Source organism: Triticum dicoccoides, chromosome 7B (assembly GCF_002162155.2).
Source record: "Triticum dicoccoides isolate Atlit2015 ecotype Zavitan chromosome 7B, WEW_v2.0, whole genome shotgun sequence".
Lineage (NCBI taxonomy): Eukaryota > Viridiplantae > Streptophyta > Magnoliopsida > Poales > Poaceae > Triticum > Triticum dicoccoides.
In genome coordinates this window covers 687,964,963-687,985,235 of record NC_041393.1, presented here as the reverse complement: position 1 = coordinate 687,985,235, position 20,273 = coordinate 687,964,963, and the positions used below count along the sequence as shown (strand labels likewise).

The following is a 20,273-nucleotide window of genomic DNA, read 5'->3' as shown; positions in this document are numbered from 1 at the left end:
TCGTTTTCGTATTCCGCCATCCTCGTGAACATGTGACATTGTGTTTGGCCAAACGATGATGAATATCGTAATACCGAGAGGACCCTAAAAATATCTCTCCGTCGGAGGAGAAGAAAACTTAGTCTTGAGCTGTTAAGTCCCTTGGCATACATTTTTGATGCACCTGAAAGTGGCCCTTATGATCACCCTGTTACGGGTAACATTTGACGAACCCCAAAGCACACCATCCGGTTTGAAGGTAGTTGATTTTTTCTTTTTTTGTGAATTAGTATGAAGGTAATAACTACTCTCATGGTCTAAAAAATTGTGCATAAATTGGCATCATTTGAGACCTCCGGCGCTGTAGACGCTCACATTCTTAGATCTCACGGCTAATTCATCAAGCCAAACGGGGCTGCTAGATTTTGAGCGAATCTTCTCTGCAGGACACATGTCCTGCTGACAAGGCGGCACATGACGCACCACGTGTTAACCTCTCTGTCAAGCTCAATTATATACTCGCTAAAAAGGGAAATGGTTCAACAGTCGAACGATTTGGATTTTGCGTCGCACGGGCACGACTATTTGGAGCTGCCCCCCCTACATTTCTCTTCTCCACCACTCCCTCCCCCGCCCGCTCTCCGTCCCACTGCCCGCCCCCCACCCGCGCGCCGCCGCGGCGATGGACTCGCTCCGCCTCCGGCCGTCCTCGCTCCGCTCCGCGCCCGGCGCCGCCGCCGCCCGCCGGCGAGGTGAGTGCCTCGACTCCCCCGCCCGTCCCCCGCCCCTCCGCGTGGTTGGTCTACTCCGATGGTGATGGGCGCCTTTCAGTCAGTACCTTCGACTAGATGCTGGCGCTGTACGAGTGGATGTAGTTAAGCGGGAGCAAGTGCGAACTGACCTTACCGGATTCGTTGGGATGGGATGGGAGTCTTCTCCTAGTACGCGCCCTTTTTCCGGAATAGGAATAGTATGCCGAAATGGCCCAGTGTTTCATAAGTCGACGGAAAATGGATCAGTTCTACTTTCTTCTACTAGTAAATCCATAGGAAAAGTTGTGTTAAGCGTTTCTTCTCGCCGGCTCTGTGTTAAGAGGGGATCAGAGCCGACGGAATGGGTGTATTGGCAGGGTGAATGCGCTTGTAAATGATGTGAAATAGGCAGGCCGTTCGGGTACTTCTGAATATCGTTTTCTTTTGGGGAAACGTTGAGAGGATGCATGTTCTTTGTGTGGTGAATTTTAGCTTGTACCAGTAGGATAGGTAAAGAGGGAACATATTTATAGAGAAACCATGCTACAGGTTGTCAGCTTGTTCAAGTTGGTAAATAGCTTGTCCTTTTTCACTGGAATGATTGGTCATGCTGCGTGCGGCCTGTGAAGTATCATGGAGGTGTTGCTTGTTTCAGTTGAACAAGCGTTCTGTGTCGATTATGTCAGACACAAATGGATGCACTGATGGATTCCTTATATGCAAAATTTGTTCATGCACAATTCCTCTCCTTATGTAGTACTCCCTCCGTCCCAAAATTCTTGTCTTAGATTTGTCTAAATACGGATGTATCAAGTCACGTTTTAGTATTAGGTACATCCGTATCTAGACAAATCTAAGACAAGAATTTTGGGACGGAGGGAGCAGATCTTTGTCAATCGTGTGAAAAAAAAATCATCTCTGTGATAATCAAAAGAAGTTGTACTACAATAAATCTAGTGTTTCTGTGTATCAGGCACTTCTCATCTTCTATCACTGAACATAATGAACCAACCTGATTGAGATGAAGTAGGCAAGACGTAAATGCCATTTTCCTTGATTGATCCTATTCAGTAGTAAAAGGCCTAATCAGATAATGGATCTACCAACATTTGAGCTTACATATTGTCGTGTATCTTGCATTATGGATGAGGTTCTTCAATCTTTGTTTCCTGAGTGCTTGACGTAGTTTTGAAATGTTGATTTTCCAGATCATATTCTACCATCATTTTGTTCGATCCAACGAAATGGTAAAGGGCGAGTTACTTTGTCCATCCAAGCATCCAAAGGCCCTACCATTAATCACTGTAAAAAGTTCTTGGATTGGAAATATTCCAACCATAGGATATCACATCAATCAATAAATACTTCTGCAAAAGCTGGGCAATCGCTACAGCCTGAAACTGAAGCACACGATCCTGCAAGCTTCTGGAAGCCAATATCATCTTCTCTGGACGCGTTCTACAGGTTTTCTCGGCCACATACCATCATAGGAACAGTTAAGTCATGTTGATGTTGCTACATTTGGATGAATCGCCAGCATATAAGATCCCTTAATGAAGCTAGTACACTTGGGCTGTGGTTTGCTTTTACTCTCTCTGGATCTAAGAGAAAAATTCTTGTTTAGGCAGGCACTAAGCATAGTCTCAGTTTCCCTTCTAGCTGTCGAGAGCTTATCTGATATTTCGCCCTTGTTCCTCACTGGTTTGCTGGAGGTACAACTTTGAGCAGCACTTTTCTTCTACAGTGATGGACTTGTATAAAAAATGATGCACTTTTACTCCTATGCAGGCAGTGGTGGCTGCTCTTTTTATGAACATCTATATTGTTGGATTGAATCAGTTGTTCGACATTGAAATTGACAAGGTATCATACATTGATTGTAATCTCAAATGTTTCAGCTCTGACTTTATAGTGCTGCTTTTTATTATTCTGTTTCGAACTTCTGTGGGAGCTAATGTTGGTGACTCACCAGGTTAACAAGCCAACTCTTCCACTAGCATCTGGGGAATACTCTCCTGCAACTGGAGTTGCAATAGTGTCAGTATTTGCAGCCATGGTAACGTTTTTTAGACATTTATTACTGCTATGGTAACTATGTTTATTTGTCTGGAAAGAGATTTTGAAGTCCTATACTCCCTTCGATCCACATTAATTGATGCTGCTTTAGTACAACTTTGTACTGAAGTTGTACTAGAGCAGCGTCGGTTAATTTGGACCGGAGGGAGTAGCTTATTTTGACATTTCCATTTGATGTACAAGAATGATGTAATACTTGGAGTGTGTTAGAGTAATTGACTTGTTTCCTTAAGCATTTATCTTCTATATTACTCTTTGTAACTAATGATACTCCCAGACAATGAAATTAAGTAGCACAGTAAGAAACAAGTTCCTGCATAGGGACTTCTGAACTTTGATGGATATGCGTGGTTGAGCACCTGCACTTAACAACACTTCTATTTCTCTTAAATCTAGTGAGGGTGCACATCATTGTCGCAATTCTCCTGTTTCTATTTACTAGTTACATGGCAGCGAATAAAATCTATTGCTATTCATCTGTAGTTGCGATAATCTTGGAAGAATAATTTAACAGTTGATTTACTTAGGCTCTTTGCTGTCAGTCTGTCAGACTAACAGGAGCATTGCTGTTTGAATTGCAGAGCTTTGGCCTTGGATGGGTTGTTGGATCACCACCTCTGTTTTGGGCTCTTTTTATTAGCTTTGTTCTTGGAACTGCTTATTCAGTCAATGTAAGAGCTTACGTCTTTATGATCATCAACTCAGCACATATGACTTGAGGTTCCCGTATATTCATATTTTCTGTGATGATGTTGTTACCTACTCCCTCTGTTCACTATTATAAGATGTTTTGGATATTTCAATATATGGACTACATAAAGATTGAAATGAGTGAACAAACACAATAAAATGCATCAATATACATCCGAATCAGACAAAAGCTAGAACATCTTATAATAGTGAATGGAGGGAGTATTTTGCTGTAATACAAAGCTTTAGTAGGACTTCCTATAGTAATAATAATCTACTTTTGAACGCTACTACAATCTAAGTGAAATACCTATACCAGCCTTTTTTTAAATTCACATGGGCCTGAAAGATGTGGAGAACTGACATGTATGGAACGCACCTATGAGATTATACCTGATCTGCAGTTTTAATGGACTAACATGTTACAGTGGAACACCTTGCCCGGCACTCTGCAGAACACTCAAATTTGATGGGCTAAATGGGCCTCAAAACGTTTTGGGGCTGGCATGTGGCAGAGACTAAAATTGACAGATAAAAATCACAGTGATATGTAGAAATTTTTGATGTGAAAGCATTTCGTCCATTAGTTCATATTCCTGCATAATTATCTGGAATATCATGGTATTTGGTGTGACCTATTGATACCCATTATTACCTAATTAAACAGAGCTGACGTTCCCATTTTTGTATTCTACAGCTGCCGTACTTTCGATGGAAGAGATCTGCTGTTGTTGCAGCACTCTGCATATTAGCAGTGCGTGCGGTGATTGTTCAACTGGCATTTTTTCTCCACATTCAGGCAAGTCTTCTTCTGATGATCTATTTGAAAACAGAAGCAACTTGTAGTAAGACATAATGTTCTGTTTGCAACTGTAATTACATTTTGATGTGGCTTGTTCTATGAACATCACATGATAACTGCTACATATGATTTATGCTGTGTTGCCTTGTCTTGCTTTCAGACATTTGTTTTCAGAAGGCCGGCAGTCTTTTCAAAGCCATTGAAATTTGCAACTGCCTTCATGACATTCTTCTCAGTTGTAATAGCATTATTCAAGGTAACGAAATCTAGTTCCTGTACTGCATTACTGCGGCTAGAGAGATTTGCTAATTGAATGCTCATAAATATCCTTTCATGGTTTGCTAATGCAGTGCTCATATGTTGCATTTCTTTTGATACAAACAATGTTCCCTTGAGAAAATTTCGTTTTCCTGCAGGATATACCCGATATTGAAGGGGACCGCATCTTTGGAATTCAATCTTTTAGTGTTAGATTAGGTCAAAGCAAGGTTAGTAGTAAATAACAAACATTGCTATTGTGCTAAGAGACTTACTGTTGTAGTTGCTGATTTAAACTCACACGCAGGTTTTCTGGACTTGTGTTGGTCTACTTGAGGTTGCCTACGGTGTTGCGATACTGATGGGGGTAACTTCTTCCAGTTTGTGGAGCAAATCTCTAACTGTACGCCACCACATCTCATAGATTTCCACTGCAATGTCCATCGTTAAATTTAAGTTATCCATTTTTTGCCAACCAAAACAATTTGAGTATTAGGCTTTGTTCTGAATTGATTACCACCATGGAGCTAACATCTCTAGTGATCTGTAGAAGGCTTTTATTTCTATTATGATTGAGAACTAGTTGTGGAAATTAATATGGCTTTATTATGGAAATTTAACCTCTTTTAAATTCAAGATTGATCTGAGCTTTGTACCTTTGTTCTGTTTTAGCATTACAAGGTAAGTGAAACTTCTGTATCCATTTAAGCTTGCCCAAAACATAACAACTATAATTAAAAAGGCTTAAACTTCTATAGGCTATTGTATAAGTGGTTGTTTGCAGTCCCGTTTATGAGCATGGGCTTTTGCAGGTTGTGGGCCATGCAATCCTCGCCAGCATCTTGTGGAGCAGCGCACGGTCCATCGACTTGACAAGCAAAGCTGCGATAACATCCTTCTACATGCTCATCTGGAGGGTAAGTGTTGACATCAACACCCAGTTCCCCGGCCTTTCGCCGCATCCTTCTCAAATAAAATTCCTTGTACTGTCCAAACATATTCAATCAGTTCACCTTCGGCACCTTGTGGACCCTTGAATGACACACCCTGTTAACTCACATTCACTCCTCTCTCACGTGGCTCCGCAGCTGTTCTACGCGGAGTACCTGCTCATCCCTCTGGTGAGATGAGGACCGACAAGCAGCCCACGGAAGAACTTCAGTGCCGGAGTACAGCTGTGCGAATCCATTTGAATTTCGGATGGTCACGGACCGCGCCCAATAAAACTCCCAGAGCCTTGCCCCGGTACATCGTTGATTTTCCAGCCATGAATGGTGAGATCACCACCTAAAGATGGATAACCTCCCCATGTACCCAAGCTGGGCCAGGTGAGCTGTAGTTTAGTTGATGCTAGCGAGCAACAACTCCTGCAGCAGGCACGCGGCTGCCTGGAAAATAAGGCTCCCCACTCCCAATTACATTCTGTTGTACGGTTTTAGTACTTGTGAATTTTGCTCTGGTCCGTTGTTGTCTAGGATGTTTGGAACATTGCGCAGACTTTCTTATATCTTACCGGGAGGGGTGAATTGGCAAAATTGGTCCCTTTTCTGAAGTTTCAACCGTCCCCTAAAATCTTAACAAGTGAATATAATCATTCTGTTCTGTACAACACAAGGTTATCTGACGCTGAACTTGACTGTCAACGCAACTTCGTGGTTGGAAAAACCTTAATGTTTTCTTTGTGAAAAGTATTCTCGGGATCAATGTTTCGCTCGTGAAAACTAAAGGTTTTGTTCCAACACAAAAGTATATCTATTGTGTGCATATAGCCAGGTTTTCTGCTAATAAAGAGGCTGGGCGCCGCTTCTGGGCAGGGTGCTGGGCGTGTATTCGTAATGCTCAAGTCAGCACCAATCAGATGACTCTCTGGTCTGGGTCTGTGTCTCCTCCATTGAGGCCATCTCCACCGCGCGACTTCAAACGGACGTCCGTTTTGTCCAGATTTTATCCGTTTGGGTAGGGCGATGGGGTTGTGCCCGGGCCTGTCCTGGGATGCGGTGGCCGTGTGCCCAACGCGCGGCCGCATCTTTTTACCCCATCATGTCCGTCTCTTTTAAACAATGTTTCAAATACCAGCGGTCGGCCTAGTTCATGCCAGTGGCCCTAGTTCATGCCCGACAACAAAGCCAGCGGTCTACACGTCGTCGCCGGCAACACAGTCAGCGTCCAGCAACACAGCCGGCCTCCAAAATGAATAGTTTTGTTCGCCGGCAACACAGCCAGCGGCCGGCAACACAGCCAACCTTCAAAACGAATCAGGTTCTCGCCAGCACATTGCTAGCGGGCGGCACCCATTCCAGCCTTCAAAAAAGAACGGCCACGGCCAATCGGATCGGCCTTCAAAAAAAGAATGGCTTGTCATTGTGCTGGGCCTTGAATGCTTTCAAAGATTGAAATGCCTACACCACAAGATCAACAAGAATTGGACATGCAAACATATACAAGGCCAAAGTCACTTGGCCGTAGCAAGGATTAGGATGAGGAGAGCATACCATGTCCCCAACACCGAGACCACTCACGGGTCGTGCTTCAACGCTCTTAAATGCGGCGCAATATTTGTTGCACTCTTGTTGGATGAACAACCATCTCCTTTGAATCGAGGTGATGCCACAGTTGCTTGTGATTTGGTAGGGCTCAAACATCTTCCTTTCATGAAAAGTTTCGTGGACTCTCGTCCAAAAAACTAGGCCCTTTTGTTGCGCGCCCGTTCTCGGATCTTGGCTAATCTCCATCCAACATTGGCAAATCAACTTGTCCTCATCTTGTGTATATGAACCCGTGTGAATGCTTTTCCTCCTTTTTTGTGCTTTCGCTCTTTTGGTGAGCTCGTCGATGAACAATGGCTCGCCACTAATATCCATGTCATTGTCTTCTTCATCACCATCATCTTCGACATAGATGTCATCGTCCTCATGCCACGAGTCACCATGGTCGTAGTCAGCACGGTCGTCGGCGTCTTCATCGGCAGTGAACTGGCCGAGGCCATCCTGACTTTGGGTCTCCTCGGGGTCGTAGACAGGGACGTGCCCACCCTCATAGATCACTTCCTCCATGAACTGGTCGTAGTAGGGGTCGTCGACCGGTGGCGTTGGTGTTGGAATTCCGTCGAACAAGATGCGGGGGGACGACATGGTGCCCGTAAACGGCGGCCATGCTTACTTTCTTTGCATCTCGACGGACGGTCGGCCGCCGCTGCTGGACCCAGGGGTGACGTTCAGGTCGATGACGGCCGCCGTGCGCGGGGTGGACGGCGGGATCACGCTCACGTACGGCGACCCCGAGAAACGGGTCTGTCCGTCGTGCCTTGGCGGGGGGAAGCCGAGCGACATTGGCGTGGTCCATGACGTCGGCGACTGGCAGTGCGAAGGCCGGGCTACCGACGACCCTGTGCTCGCCGGACCGACGGCCGCTCCAGAGAAACCGGCTGGACGACAAATGCCCATCATGAGAAGGGCATGCGCTTTGCTGACGATGGCCTCCTTCTCCTCGACCTCGGCCTTGCGCCGCGCGGCCTCAATCGCAGCGCGGTCGGCGGCTCTCTTGGCCGCGGCGATGTTGTCCTTGGCGACCGCCCTCCGGCTCCTCCTCTTCGCCGATTCCACGTCCAACTTGGCGATCTCCTCCGGCGTGCACTCCGACCGCAGCTTCCTTGGCGCCTTGCCCTTCTTCTTCTTGGCCATTCCGGGCGGGGCGACGGCCAGCCCGCCGGAGTTCGGCTGGGCGTCGGTCATGGACGGGGGAGGGAGTCGGACGGCGGGACGTGGGAGAGTTTGGGGGGAAATAGCGCCAAAGGGGCCGCGGTTTTTTTTTGCTTTGTGTCACCGACAGGCGGGCCAGGGGCGGACAAGCGCGCGTCCCGCCCGTTCGCGCGCTGTCCGTTTCACCCCAAAACCGGCGCAAACTTGGGCCGGGGATGGGTCGAAAGCGGACACAAAATGGACAAAAGTCCGTTTGCTCCCGCGCGCTGGGCCGCCCGGGTTGTCCCTTTTACCCCAAATGGACGGGGCCGGATAGGATGGGGCCGCGCGGTGGAGATGGCCTGAGTTTCCAAGGATGTACACACGGATCCGGATTCACTGACTTGGCTACAGCAAGTCCCTGCCGACTTTGCCGCTGGATCAAGAATCGAAGGCTGAGGTTCGCCAAATCACCGTTCCCAAACACTGCTCACACAAACCACTGTTCACACAAATCACTGTTGACCATACTGTAGCATACGATCTGGGCCGCCGCTTTTTAAACCGACAGATGAACTGGGCAAAGGTAGCGGTACTGTAGCTTCGTTATCTTTGCCACGGCAAGTCAGCGAATCTGAATCGGTAACAAAATGAGTTGCATCAAAGTATCCATTCTGAAACCTCACAGGAAATTTAAGCATTACAACTTTGGACATGGCTAGAGGACGCACGAGCGTCAGTTGTTAAGATGGAGCGCTTTTCTAAATATGGAAGGAGCAATTGACGCGCCTGACGATGGTAGACCAAAAAAAGAATCTTGTCCTGACGTGTATTTATTTGGGGGTCAAAAACGTTTAAAAAACTGTAACTTTTGATTTAAGCGTCGAAATCCAGTTTCGTTTTTACATTTGGGTTTCTTGCGACGAGTTATTCGAAACTAGATCTCATATTGATAGGTTTCATCGAACTTTTTTTTGAGGCAACTTTGGGTCCGATGGAGGCAACTTTAGTGCTATAGGAAGGCAACTTCATTTTTTCCCTAGCAGGGCTGCCTGTTAGGTTGGTTTGTGTAAAAATGAGAAAACCACACAAAACATGAGGCACCTTTAGTGCTACATATAAGTAACTTCATTGCACTATGTGTATCAATGGATTTTGTTAACATTATCACAACTTGCCGACCATGTTTGCTCAGTTGCCTATCGTGGATGTTCAGTTGCCTATCATTGATGCCTCGTTGCCTACAATACTATGAAATTGGCCTATCATCGACGTCCAGTTACCTTCTATTGGTAATTAGTTACCTACCATTGCTGCTCAGTTGTCTAACTTTGCAAATTAGTTGCCTACAATATTATGAAGTTGCTTATCGTTGTATTTTTGAAGTTGCCCAAAAACACTATGAAGTTGCCTATTAATGATGCTCAGTTGACTGCCATTACTATTTCAGTTGCCTATAATATATAAAAAGTTGTCCGTCAATGTTGCCAAGTTGCCTATATATGAAACTAAGTTGCTTACCACACTGAAAAATGTGTTATATGCAATTTAGGATAATGTTAAGCTACTCACTAGTCATGGCAGGCAACCTAGGATAACGTTAGGCTACCTCAGAAAGTAAGTTTCCTATAATACTATCAACTTGGAGATGAAGGTAGTTATGGTAGAATACTTGTTGGTCGTGGTAGAAAACTTTGAGATCGTTATGCACTCGAGTGGCACACAAAAAAAGTTAGCAAGTTTTGGGGTGTATTTATACAATTCCAGTGCACTCACTAGACTACTCCTGTGTACTTTGAGTTAGTATCTAGAAAAAAAGCAACCACATATGAAAAAAATGCAAGTTCACCATTGATGGGGCTATTGGAGGCAAAACGAGGACAATAACTTTAAGATTGTTATGCACTCGAGTATCACATAAAAAAAGTTAGCAACTTTTATGGTGTTTTCGTGCAACACCAGTGCATTCAACAAGCAACTAGTGTGTGTTTTTCATCATTATATCTGGAGATTTTAATATTTTTGCTGGCAACTCGTGCCAAAATTATGAACAAATTGTGTAGTTTTGCGGGCAACTGTGTAATCCGCACCCTATGAAATTTCTCATCACCCCCTATGCAACTTCTCATCTGTCCTCACTTTTGCAACTAGTCAACACCCACGACCTAGCTAGCTAACACACACACGTTCATTAGCGTAGGCTGGTAGACTACCCCAAAAAAGGTAAGAAAAAAGCTCTCATACCATCCATCCCCACATAATTCGGAATTTAGATCATGAAGAAACCTTAGATCCCACAAAAACTTTTCGACATTGTAAGCCACTTATGTCCCTCGATGGACAACTTTCATAGTATTTTATGCAATTGGGGATCATCCGTAGGCAACTTCGTAGCAATATAGGCAACTTGGTTTCTGAAGCTGACAACTTAGAAGCCATGTTAGACAACTTTCCACTCTACGGTAAGCAACTTTCACATTATCATTGGCAAGTAAACTATCTACAAATTAGTTTTCGATGTATGCAACTTAGCAACCATGGTAACAATCTATTAGACTACTGCACACAACTATTAGTAGGCTACTAGATGAATTCACTAATAGACACGATGAATTCATCTAGCATCAAAGTTGCTCATATTTAGCACCGAAGTTGCCTCATTTAGCATCGAAGTTGCTTTAAAAAAACTTAAAAACATATTCATATGGGATATAGTTTTGAAGCGTTCGTCATGAGGAACCCAACGAAGAAAACCGATCATCATTCCGACACGTGGTTTGAAAGTTATAGCTTTTTGAATTTTCCCGTACTGGAATTAATGCATGTTACGTCATCATTGTATTGACGTGTTTGATCGGACCACGTGGAGAAAAATCAACGAATTGTTGTAGAGGAATCTTTTCATATAGAATGGATGGGTGGGAATTTTTTTCAAATCTGGATGATGATTGTGTGGGTCACGAGCCATCAAATGACTGCAGCGCGTGCGCTCACTTCGCTAGAAAGCACAGCTGCACTTTTAAGCATTCAAGTATAACTTTTACATGAAACCTCAACATTACATATATGCAGCTGCTCCAGAAACGACCATATGAGCTTATAAATGAAAGCAAGCTTACAAATGAAAGCAAGCGCGCCCACACACACAGAGTTATAGTTACAGATACAAAACTACCCTACAAGACAAATAAGGCCTTGTACAATGCAAAGTGCTTGAGAGGCGCTTGGAGAAATAAATCAGCCTTTCTTTAAGCACGGGTGCTTACTTGTTGTATAGGGCAGACCCTTAATTAGGCGTCTCCCGTAAAAATGGGCACTAACCTGGTTTGTTTTTCTAAGCATCTCCCTAAATACTTAGCATTGTAATGTAAGAGGCCTAAGTGAAAAAGTTAAGGCAATGTTCACTCATGCACCACCCAAAGGCCTAAATGCGAATTATGTAAAGAGAAAAGGCAGGAATTCAAGCAATGTTCATTGATGTACCACTCAATATATACTGATACATTAAGATTAGTTTCCAATCTTTAGATCCGGATTTTATTTTAATTAGAGACTGCATGAGAGATGCACCATGCAGCTTGCCCACGTCTATGGCCTACTCTTTTGCCTTTTGGCGATATCTATGGCCTCATTGCAAAGCGGGTTTCTTCATCATTATTCCGTGCTGCTGCCGCATGATTAAATTATAACGATACTTCTTCTGTATTTTATCTGAAAATAAACCAGAGAAAATGAAAATAAGCTCTCAACCATCGAAAACGGGTGAATATGGCTGTGGCATGGATAGTAATGGTAGGTACCAGTTTTACGTCGGAAGGGCATGGCAGCAGCCCAGCTGAAATAAAAGAATAAAATTGCATTAGGCCTTCCGACAAAGAGAGGCTAAGGTTATGCATCTGCACAAAAGAATGTAAGAGTGAAGTAGCGTCACCTGCTCCGAGCAGCAGTCTCCTTCTCCTGCCTCAAGCATGCCGGGACAGAGTCAGACCCTTGAAAGAAAATAAATTACCACTGTTAAATGTGTGCCAGGGCGAGCAAACTATATGTATGCTTACAGAAAAGACAAGTGTCTGTCAAACAATGTTCTATTGAAACAAACACTATAGGTAAAAAGACAGCAATTCCCCATGCAAGATAAGTGGTACTCCCTCCGTCCAGAAATACTTGTCATCAAAATGAATAAAAGGAGATGTATCTAGATGTATTTTAGTTCTAGATGCATCCCTTTTTGTCCATTTTGATGACAAGTATTTTCAGACGGAGGGAGTACCATTGTGCAATAGCAGCTATGTCCATATACTAATATTAAGGAAATCAATTTGTTTAAGTAGGGTATCTTCAAAGTAACTCTCATCCCTTTCTCAACATTGTGACTGTGCAAGATGTGAGCTGCGGTACCAAGGTGGCATTAGAATTCAAAGCAAAGTAACTAAATAACAACAAGATAAAAAAAAATTAGTGATGAAGGTAAAATATGCTTACGGCTGCTTGAAGGATCATACTGCCATGCATGGACCAAGTGGGAAGAGCGCACGATCAGCTGGTTTGGCGGCTCCGGCATATCAAATTCACCGGATTCCACAACCTTCCTCCGCCGCAGGTCCACGGCGAAGATGCAGGAGCCGAGGAAGAAGTAGAGCTTGTCCGGGTCCGCGGGGTCGAGGAGCGCAAGCGCGGGGATGCTCCCTGGCAGCATGGCGTCAAGGTAGCTCTCGTCGGCCCAAATGTCCGGCAAGGGTACACTGCGCTCGGGGTTCCATTTACCAGCCTCGGTGAGCGCCCACGTGCTCACCACCGGGGCGTCGGGATCGCCATGGATCTGCACGTACCTCAGCCTTCCACTGCTCACCTTCACGCAGCTGTGGGAGGCCCTGTTGGCCAAATTTGCCACTTTTCCAGGAAGCGGGTCGATGATCGTCGGAAGCGGGACGTGTAGCAGCTCCGGTTTGTCGGAGTAGGGGTCACAGGCGAGGAGGCCGTATGAGAGCTCCACCCACCAGAGCATCCCTCCGTGGGAGACGACCCCCTCGCAGTACCACTGCCGGTGCAGCGGGGGCGAGTAGGCGAGCTCCGTCACGGCCCACTTGTACTGCCCCACCGTGTAGCGGAGGAGCGTGGCGCGGCCGGAGCCGTCACCGGAGGGCTGGAGCTTGGCGACCACGCAGCTGTCGCCCCTCACCATTAGGCCGACGTTGGCGCCGTCGAAGCTCATGGGGCAGTCGTGGTCGCGGAGAATGGTGGCCTCGCCTGTGCGCGCGTGGCAGAGGTGGTAGGTGACCTCTCCGCCAGGCTCCGTGGCGCAGAGGAGGAGCAGGCCGGAGGAGTCCGCAGCGGCGACGTAGGGGTAGCTGGGGAGGCAGGGCGGCGGGGAGATGCGGATCGGCACGGTGAGGATTGAGGCGCGGGGGCGCACGTCGCAGGCGACGGAGACGTCGGCGCCCAGCGGGAAGGTGCGCTTCGCCTCTTGTCCTTCACAACTTTAGGGATTCGAGCCAGGATGGACCACCGCTCCGGCGTCGTCGGCGGCAGCATGGTTGGACCGGAGGGATTTGATCGATTAGGGTTAGGCCAACTCCAATGCAGGAGCCAGATTCGCCCGAGTCTGTCTGTTTTGGTCCAAACTGACGACCGCACGACCGCATCACAAAAAAATATCCGTTTCAGATCTAGCTCGACCTAGTTCGGGCGTAAATTTTGATCGAGCTTTGCGGTCAAACGGACGCGCACGCGTCGTCTCGCCGTCCGTCTCGGTCCGTTGTCGGCCATCCAACTACCTCCCACCAATCCCATTTAATTCACACGAATGGACAGGCCCGCTCGTCAGCCAACCAGCCGCCCCCGGACGCATCCTTTTTTGTGGTGAAGCCGTGAACCAGCTAGTCCACTTCCACTTCCCCACCCCGTTCTTCCACCATTGCTCCCTCCGTGCCCGACACCAAACCCAAGCCTAGCAGCGGCACCCCACCTTGCTCCCCGCCAGCCGCCGTGATGAGCTTTTGGAAGTGGGTGCCCGGCAAGAAGGGCATGCACGACCACAAGGCGGGCTTGTCGTTCGCCTCGTCTGGAAGCGTGGCCACCCACTCCACCTCGCCGGACGCATTCTTAATCTCCCATCCGGCGACTCCTGTACGCCTCCACCCGTACGTCAAGGTGGAGGTCTGCCGCCGGTACTGGCTGATTGGCACTCTGTTGCTGTGGTCCGATGCCACCTCCCCAATGCGTGGCATTTGAGCCCGGATCGGATGCCGGCCCATTTTGGGGGCCGCCGGTACTGGCTGATTGGCACTCCGCAGCCGTGGTCCGATGCCACCTCCCCAATGCGTGGCATCTGAGCCCGGATCGGATGACGGCCCATTTTGGAGGCCGCCGCCCATCTCTGGACGTCACCTCCCTACATCGACCCGACCAAGGACGACGACGACACCGACGGTGCGGGCGGGTGGCAGGTCTACCGTTTTTAAGTTTTAATTTTTTTTGAACTTAAGTACTATATGCGGGCCGTGACGAAGACGTGGACTGTTTAATTAAGTTTGATATATATATATATATATATATATATATATATATATATATATATATATATATAATGTCTTAAAGCTACTTTGGAATGCCTTTTTGGGTTTTTTTTGGTCCAACATGGACAATATTTGGGATGCAGCCACGCGTTAGGTGCACCGTACGGTTGGCGCCCCAAATCGGACATGGGCGTCCGTTTTGCCGACCCAAACGGACATAATCCGGACGAAACGAACATCCTTTTGGGGTCGGCGGTTGGAGTTGGCTTTAGCGCTTGGGCAATGGGTAGCGGCGGCTAGCGGGGGATCCGGAAAGAGTAAAGGGGGAAGGGACGAACACACTTTGTTTTCCTGCATCTACAGTCGGGCGTCATAAACTGGTGCCCGGGCGGGTAAAAAAACCCTGACCCACCCGGGCGCCTCAAACCGGCCTCAATTGAGCCGGATGAATGACATCCCTCATATTCAGTCCAAATCTAGAATGGGCATGGGCAGCCCAATCTGTCCTCACTTGCCCTGTCCGGTTCTCCCCCAAATCCACTTCTTCTCCCCCAAAATCCAATCCTCGCCCGCCATGTCGATCGTGATGGAGTGGGCGACGGCGGCGGAGAGAGCCGCATGGCTCCAAGAGGGGCAGACCCACGTCGCCCGACGCATGGAGATAATCGTCATCTCGTCCTCCTCTGCCTCTGCTTCAGACAATGACGGCAACGATGAGCCTGGAGCTGCTGATGCCTACACCGAGTCCAGCTGCCGAGACTCCAAGGGGAAGCGTCTTGCGAGGAAGTGGTGAAATCCGACGCATTGGTATCAAGTAGTTAACTGTGTTAAAATATGCCCTAGAGGCAATAATGTATGTATTATTATATTTCCACGTTCACTATTAAGTTCATGTTTCTATGCTACAATTGTATTGGTTATTGAATATGATATTCAAAGGAAAAATCAAATACATGTGTGGAAATATAAACACCAAGTGATCCCTAATCTAGCCTCTACGACTATCTCATGTATTAATGATGATCTTATTTCCCTGATCATGAGCATCTTAATTTAACAAGGATGCTATTAATATATGAGAACATCGTTGTCATGATAACAACGGAGTTTGATAGACCCAACTTATGAATTTTTGAGAGATGTCATTGCTGCTATGTTGTCGGTACTTCATATAACTTGTTCACGTTTGCATTGTTCCATAGACCATAAGAAATATTGCATACCAACATACCGGATGTGGTTACTTTGGGGTTTACCACATGTCCACTCCGTATATTTATGTGTAAATAAAGGTGACTTATGAGTATACCGGAAACGTATGTCTCGGTAGCGGTAGTTTAAGACTGAGATTTGCTCCTCTCACGATAAAGAGATACTCTCTGGGCGGCTGGGCCCACTTTGTTGTCTACATGCTCATCTGGAGGGTAAGTCCTGACATCAACACCCATTTCCCTGATCTTTCACAGCATCCTCCTTGAATAAAATTCCTTGTACTGTCCAAATATATTCAATCAGTTCACCTTCTGCGCCTTGTTAACTCACATTCACTCCTCTCTCACGTGGCTCCGCAGCTGTTCCACGCGGAGTACCTGCTCATCCCCCTGGTGAGATGAGGACCGACAAGCAACCCCACGGAAGAACTTGAGTGCCGGAGAGTAAAGCTGCGCAAATCCGTTTGAAAATCAAATGGCCAGGGATGGCGCCCAATAAAACTCCCCGAGCCTCGCCATGGTACACCGTTGATATTCCAGCCGTGAATGATGAGATCACAAGATCACTACCTAGCTAGAGATGGACAATCTCCCAACCTCCCAACATGCCCAGGCTGGGCCAGGTGGGCGAGCTGTATTGTAGCTGGTTGATGCTGCCGAACAACTCCCGCAGCAGGCACGCACTGCCTGGAAAGTAAGGCTCATCGCCCCCATTACATTCTCATTGACTTTTGTGGTGGAACCGGCCATCCTCATCAGACGCAGTCTGTCGAAACCCCGGTCGTTCCTTCCTTAGGGGCGAATTTCGCGCTCCGGTTCGTCGTCGTCGTCGTCGTCTCGGGTGTTCCAAACATTTACACAATTTTAGCCCATGGATGGACGGATGGGTTTGAATCATGTCATGCAGCAACAAGAGGATGGGAGGGCCGGTACAGATTTCTCTTGGGAGATTTGACCCCCATGCCATGCAATGCGTGCGCAACGCCAAGCTTGTCCTGTGGCGTGGCGCCGGCCATTCTGGGCGCATGGGCCTACGGGGTCTCCGGCGTATCGTGGAGGCTTGATTCTGCATGCGCAGGGTGGTCTGGGCACGGAGCATGTGCGTGCGTGCCAGCGGGCGGCATGCATGGCCGCTCTGCTCCTGCCGGTGGCAACGCTGAAGTCACCACCGATCGGCTGCATGGCAGGGCCGTTGGCCGGCCCCTCTCCTCCTGTGAGTCTGTGCGAACGTGGTCGAGGACGTACGAAAACTCGAAGAAGCTAATGGTCATTTTGTAGGTTATATATATAAAAAAAACAATTGAGGCAAAAAATAAAAAATATTGGGGTGTTGCGAGAATCGAACTCACGACCTCTCGCACCCGAAGCGAGAATCATACCACTAGACCAAACACCGTGTTGGTTTATTAGCGCTACACAGTTAGAAATAGTGTATCAATGTCCCTCCCCACAGAGTTAAACGCCATGCATGAAAAACTGGCATAGCTCTAACATGGCGAGATTCGCCTCTTGGTAAGGTGGTGGAGTTATGTGTACAGATATTAGTGTGCCTACACACGTACTATGAGTAAGATTGAGTTTATTTGGCCCTCTGAGAGTATGGTTGTAATTTACTTGTTCTTTTACGATGTCTTGTATCGTTTGGAACATTTTATTTATAATTCCAGACCCTTGGCCGCAAAAAATGATGTAGTACTGTCATCGAAGCCCGTTTTCACAGAGAGAACTCAGACCGTTTTAGTTAACTATTTGCTTAAACCCCTTTGTTGTGCTCTCATGAGTCAAGGCGGGGTTTTCTACTTCCTCCCAAACACGCAGCCATCGGGCTGTCTCGTTTTCTATGGTCTTAGGGTCATGGAGGCGATGTGGATCCCGGTCCTTGCCGGTGGTAGGGCTTCGTTTTGTAGATGTTTCTTGGAGTTTTGATAGGGTTTGTGTCCTGCTCAGGAATGCGAAGCGGTTGCGGCTCCCTGAAGATGAAATAAGGTTCTACCCGTGTAGCCCCGTCCCGATGATGCTTCTGACATCGTCGAAGAGCGTGTGGAGATTTGTCTTCAGCAGATCTCGTCGAATTCGGTCGGTGTTTGTCATCCAATCTTCGTTCGCCTAGATTCGTGTGTCTACAGGCTGGATCCTCCGAACTATGCTTATCTTCATCGGCGGTGGTTACTGTTTTGGTGCGCTGGTCTCTTTTTTCAGGGGTTCTCAAACCGTTTTTGTTAGAGTTGCCTTAAGGGAGGCGAGAGGGGAACTGTTGCTGAAGGTTTAGTCCATGTCCGTCGTACTGGGCCAGCCCGCTCGCGGCAAACAAATGTGAGAACCCGGGTTTGATCTCTGGTCACCGATCAAATCTCGCCTGCTGCTAGCCACTCCGCCTAGAGTCCGTCTATTGATTATTTATAGGGCACGTCCTACTTGAGGCTATTCGGGTTTTTTTCTCTTCTCTTTTGTTCCTTTTTTTCTTCTCCATTTTCTTTACATTCTTTCCTGAAGTTTGTTTCTTCGTTTTTTGTTTTCTTGCATTTTGTTTCTTCTCCTTTTTTAGTTTGTTTTTTCTTCTCCATTTTTTGTTTTTCCTTATGTTTATTTTCATTTTCACTTTAATTTTTGTATATGTCAAAAACATATTTTTAATAAGTGATCAACATTTTTTTATACAAGTTCAACATTGTCCGAACGCTTATTCAACATTTTTTAGATACTTGTTTAACATTTTAATACTTATTCAACATTTTTGTAATACATGTTCAACAGTTTTGGAATACTTGTTCACCATTTTCAAATACTTATTCAACATTCTCAGTACTTATTCAACATTTTCAAATACTTATTCAAGATTTTTAATACTTATTCAAGATTTGTAATACTTATTCAACATTTTCAAATACTAGATTAACATTATTCAACATTTTTTATACATGACCAACACTTTTTGAAATACTTGTTCAACATTTTTAGGATACTTGTTCAATATTTTTCAAATGCTTGATTAACATTTTTATATACATGATCAACATTTAAAAAAATACTTCTTCAACATTTTGCAAATACCTATTCAACAGTTTTCAAATACTTGTTCAACATTTTTCAGATGTTTCAATAGAGTCTTTTTTAATAATATATACATTGGAATATTTTAAAGTATAAGCAAAAGGAAAAAAACAAAAAAAACAGAAAACTTAAGAAAACGAACAAAGGAGATGCATCTATGATGGCCTCCCGTTTTGCTGGGCCGGCCTATCTATGTCCCCCCCTTCAGCGAGGGGGTTCTTCCCCGCTCGCTGAAGGCGAGGAATATGGGCGCCCATAGATGGCTGGCCCGGCCGGCGCCAGCGAGTCGCCACCATAAAACACCAAAGCAGATGCATCTCGAGCCCGGTGGGCCGCGACCTGAGTGAAGGAAGACCTAGGCGAGAGGAAAACACCTTTAATTGCTCGATACCGGTACGGCGGGACGGGCAGCGGATCCCAGGGCGGTACCGGTACGGCGGCAGACCGCCGTGAACAGGTGCTCGCAAATCAGATCGCCCGATCGTGCCGGCCACTTTAAAGCACCCCGGCGCGGTCCGACAGGATCATTGCGTGCGTACTTTGGTTTGGAGCTAATTAAGTAGCTAAGCAAGCAAGTAAACAGGGAGTTTCTCCTCCCGATAGGATCATTACGTGCATACTTTGGTTTGGAGGAGTAAATAGCATAAAACTACTACTTTACAAGCTATGGTTTTAAAAAACTACTGATTTTTAATTTTTTTCAGATAACTACCAAGTCAGGGGTTGGCTGTTTCAAAAAACCCCAAATTCTCTTTGTTAAAAAATTAAACATGTTTATGACAGGTCGGACCCGCCGCTAAACACACCGTTTGGTTGACCGTTTGTTTGCCGTTAACTGACTTGTGGGGGCCACATGTCAGTGCCTCATCAATGGATTTTTTATAGATTAGCCCCTAGAATTTTTTGAAGCAATCGGGTCCCTGGAATCATTTAGAAAAAAAGCAATCGGGTCCTTGGGCTGTCGCCGCCGCGCCTCCAAAGGGCTCTGCCCGTGGTTGCCGTTGCACCATGGGGCTTCGCCCTTGGTCGCCGCGCCCGCAGCCTGGGTGTCCGGGGTGGTCGCCGGGCGCGCCGTCGTGGGGCTCCGGCTCGGGTCGCCGCGCCGCAGTGCCGCCAAGCGCCATGGGATCCGCCTGGAGCGCCGCCAGCCATGGGGCTCCGGCTCGGGTCGCCGCGCCACTGCGCGCCATCAGAAGCCGCCTGGGGCGCCGCCGGCCATGGGGCTCCGCTCAGGTCTCCACGCCGCCCCCACGCCATGCCTC

The 20,273-nt window shown here is 46.8% G+C and overlaps 1 protein-coding gene and 1 pseudogene across 1 annotated transcript; one reads left to right on the top strand and one right to left on the bottom strand.

The window, feature by feature from the left end:
• Positions 1-598: 598 nt before the first annotated feature.
• LOC119338341 (probable homogentisate phytyltransferase 1, chloroplastic) lies at positions 599-6,109 on the top strand. The gene is made up of 12 exons (XM_037610634.1): positions 599-731; positions 1,940-2,226; positions 2,360-2,443; positions 2,520-2,594; positions 2,704-2,787; positions 3,389-3,478; positions 4,195-4,296; positions 4,460-4,555; positions 4,716-4,787; positions 4,865-4,960; positions 5,370-5,474; positions 5,646-6,109. Exons 1-12 carry the CDS (start codon positions 662-664, stop codon positions 5,685-5,687), a joined length of 1,203 nt encoding a protein of 400 aa, XP_037466531.1. The 5' UTR covers positions 599-661; the 3' UTR covers positions 5,688-6,109.
• Positions 6,110-11,693: 5,584 nt separating this feature from the next.
• LOC119339392 lies at positions 11,694-13,766 on the bottom strand (annotated as a pseudogene).
• Between the last annotated feature and the right edge of the window lie 6,507 nt (positions 13,767-20,273).

Bases quoted from the DNA above. Each gene is read 5' to 3' on its own strand.
- LOC119338341 (XM_037610634.1), top strand. From the start codon at position 662: ATGGACTCGCTCCGCCTCCGGCCGTCCTCGCTCCGCTCCGCGCCCGGC. The intron at 4,556-4,715 runs GTAACGAAATCT...GTTTTCCTGCAG, and splicing joins TTGTAATAGCATTATTCAAG to GATATACCCGATATTGAAGG. The intron at 4,788-4,864 runs GTTAGTAGTAAA...ACTCACACGCAG, and splicing joins TTAGATTAGGTCAAAGCAAG to GTTTTCTGGACTTGTGTTGG.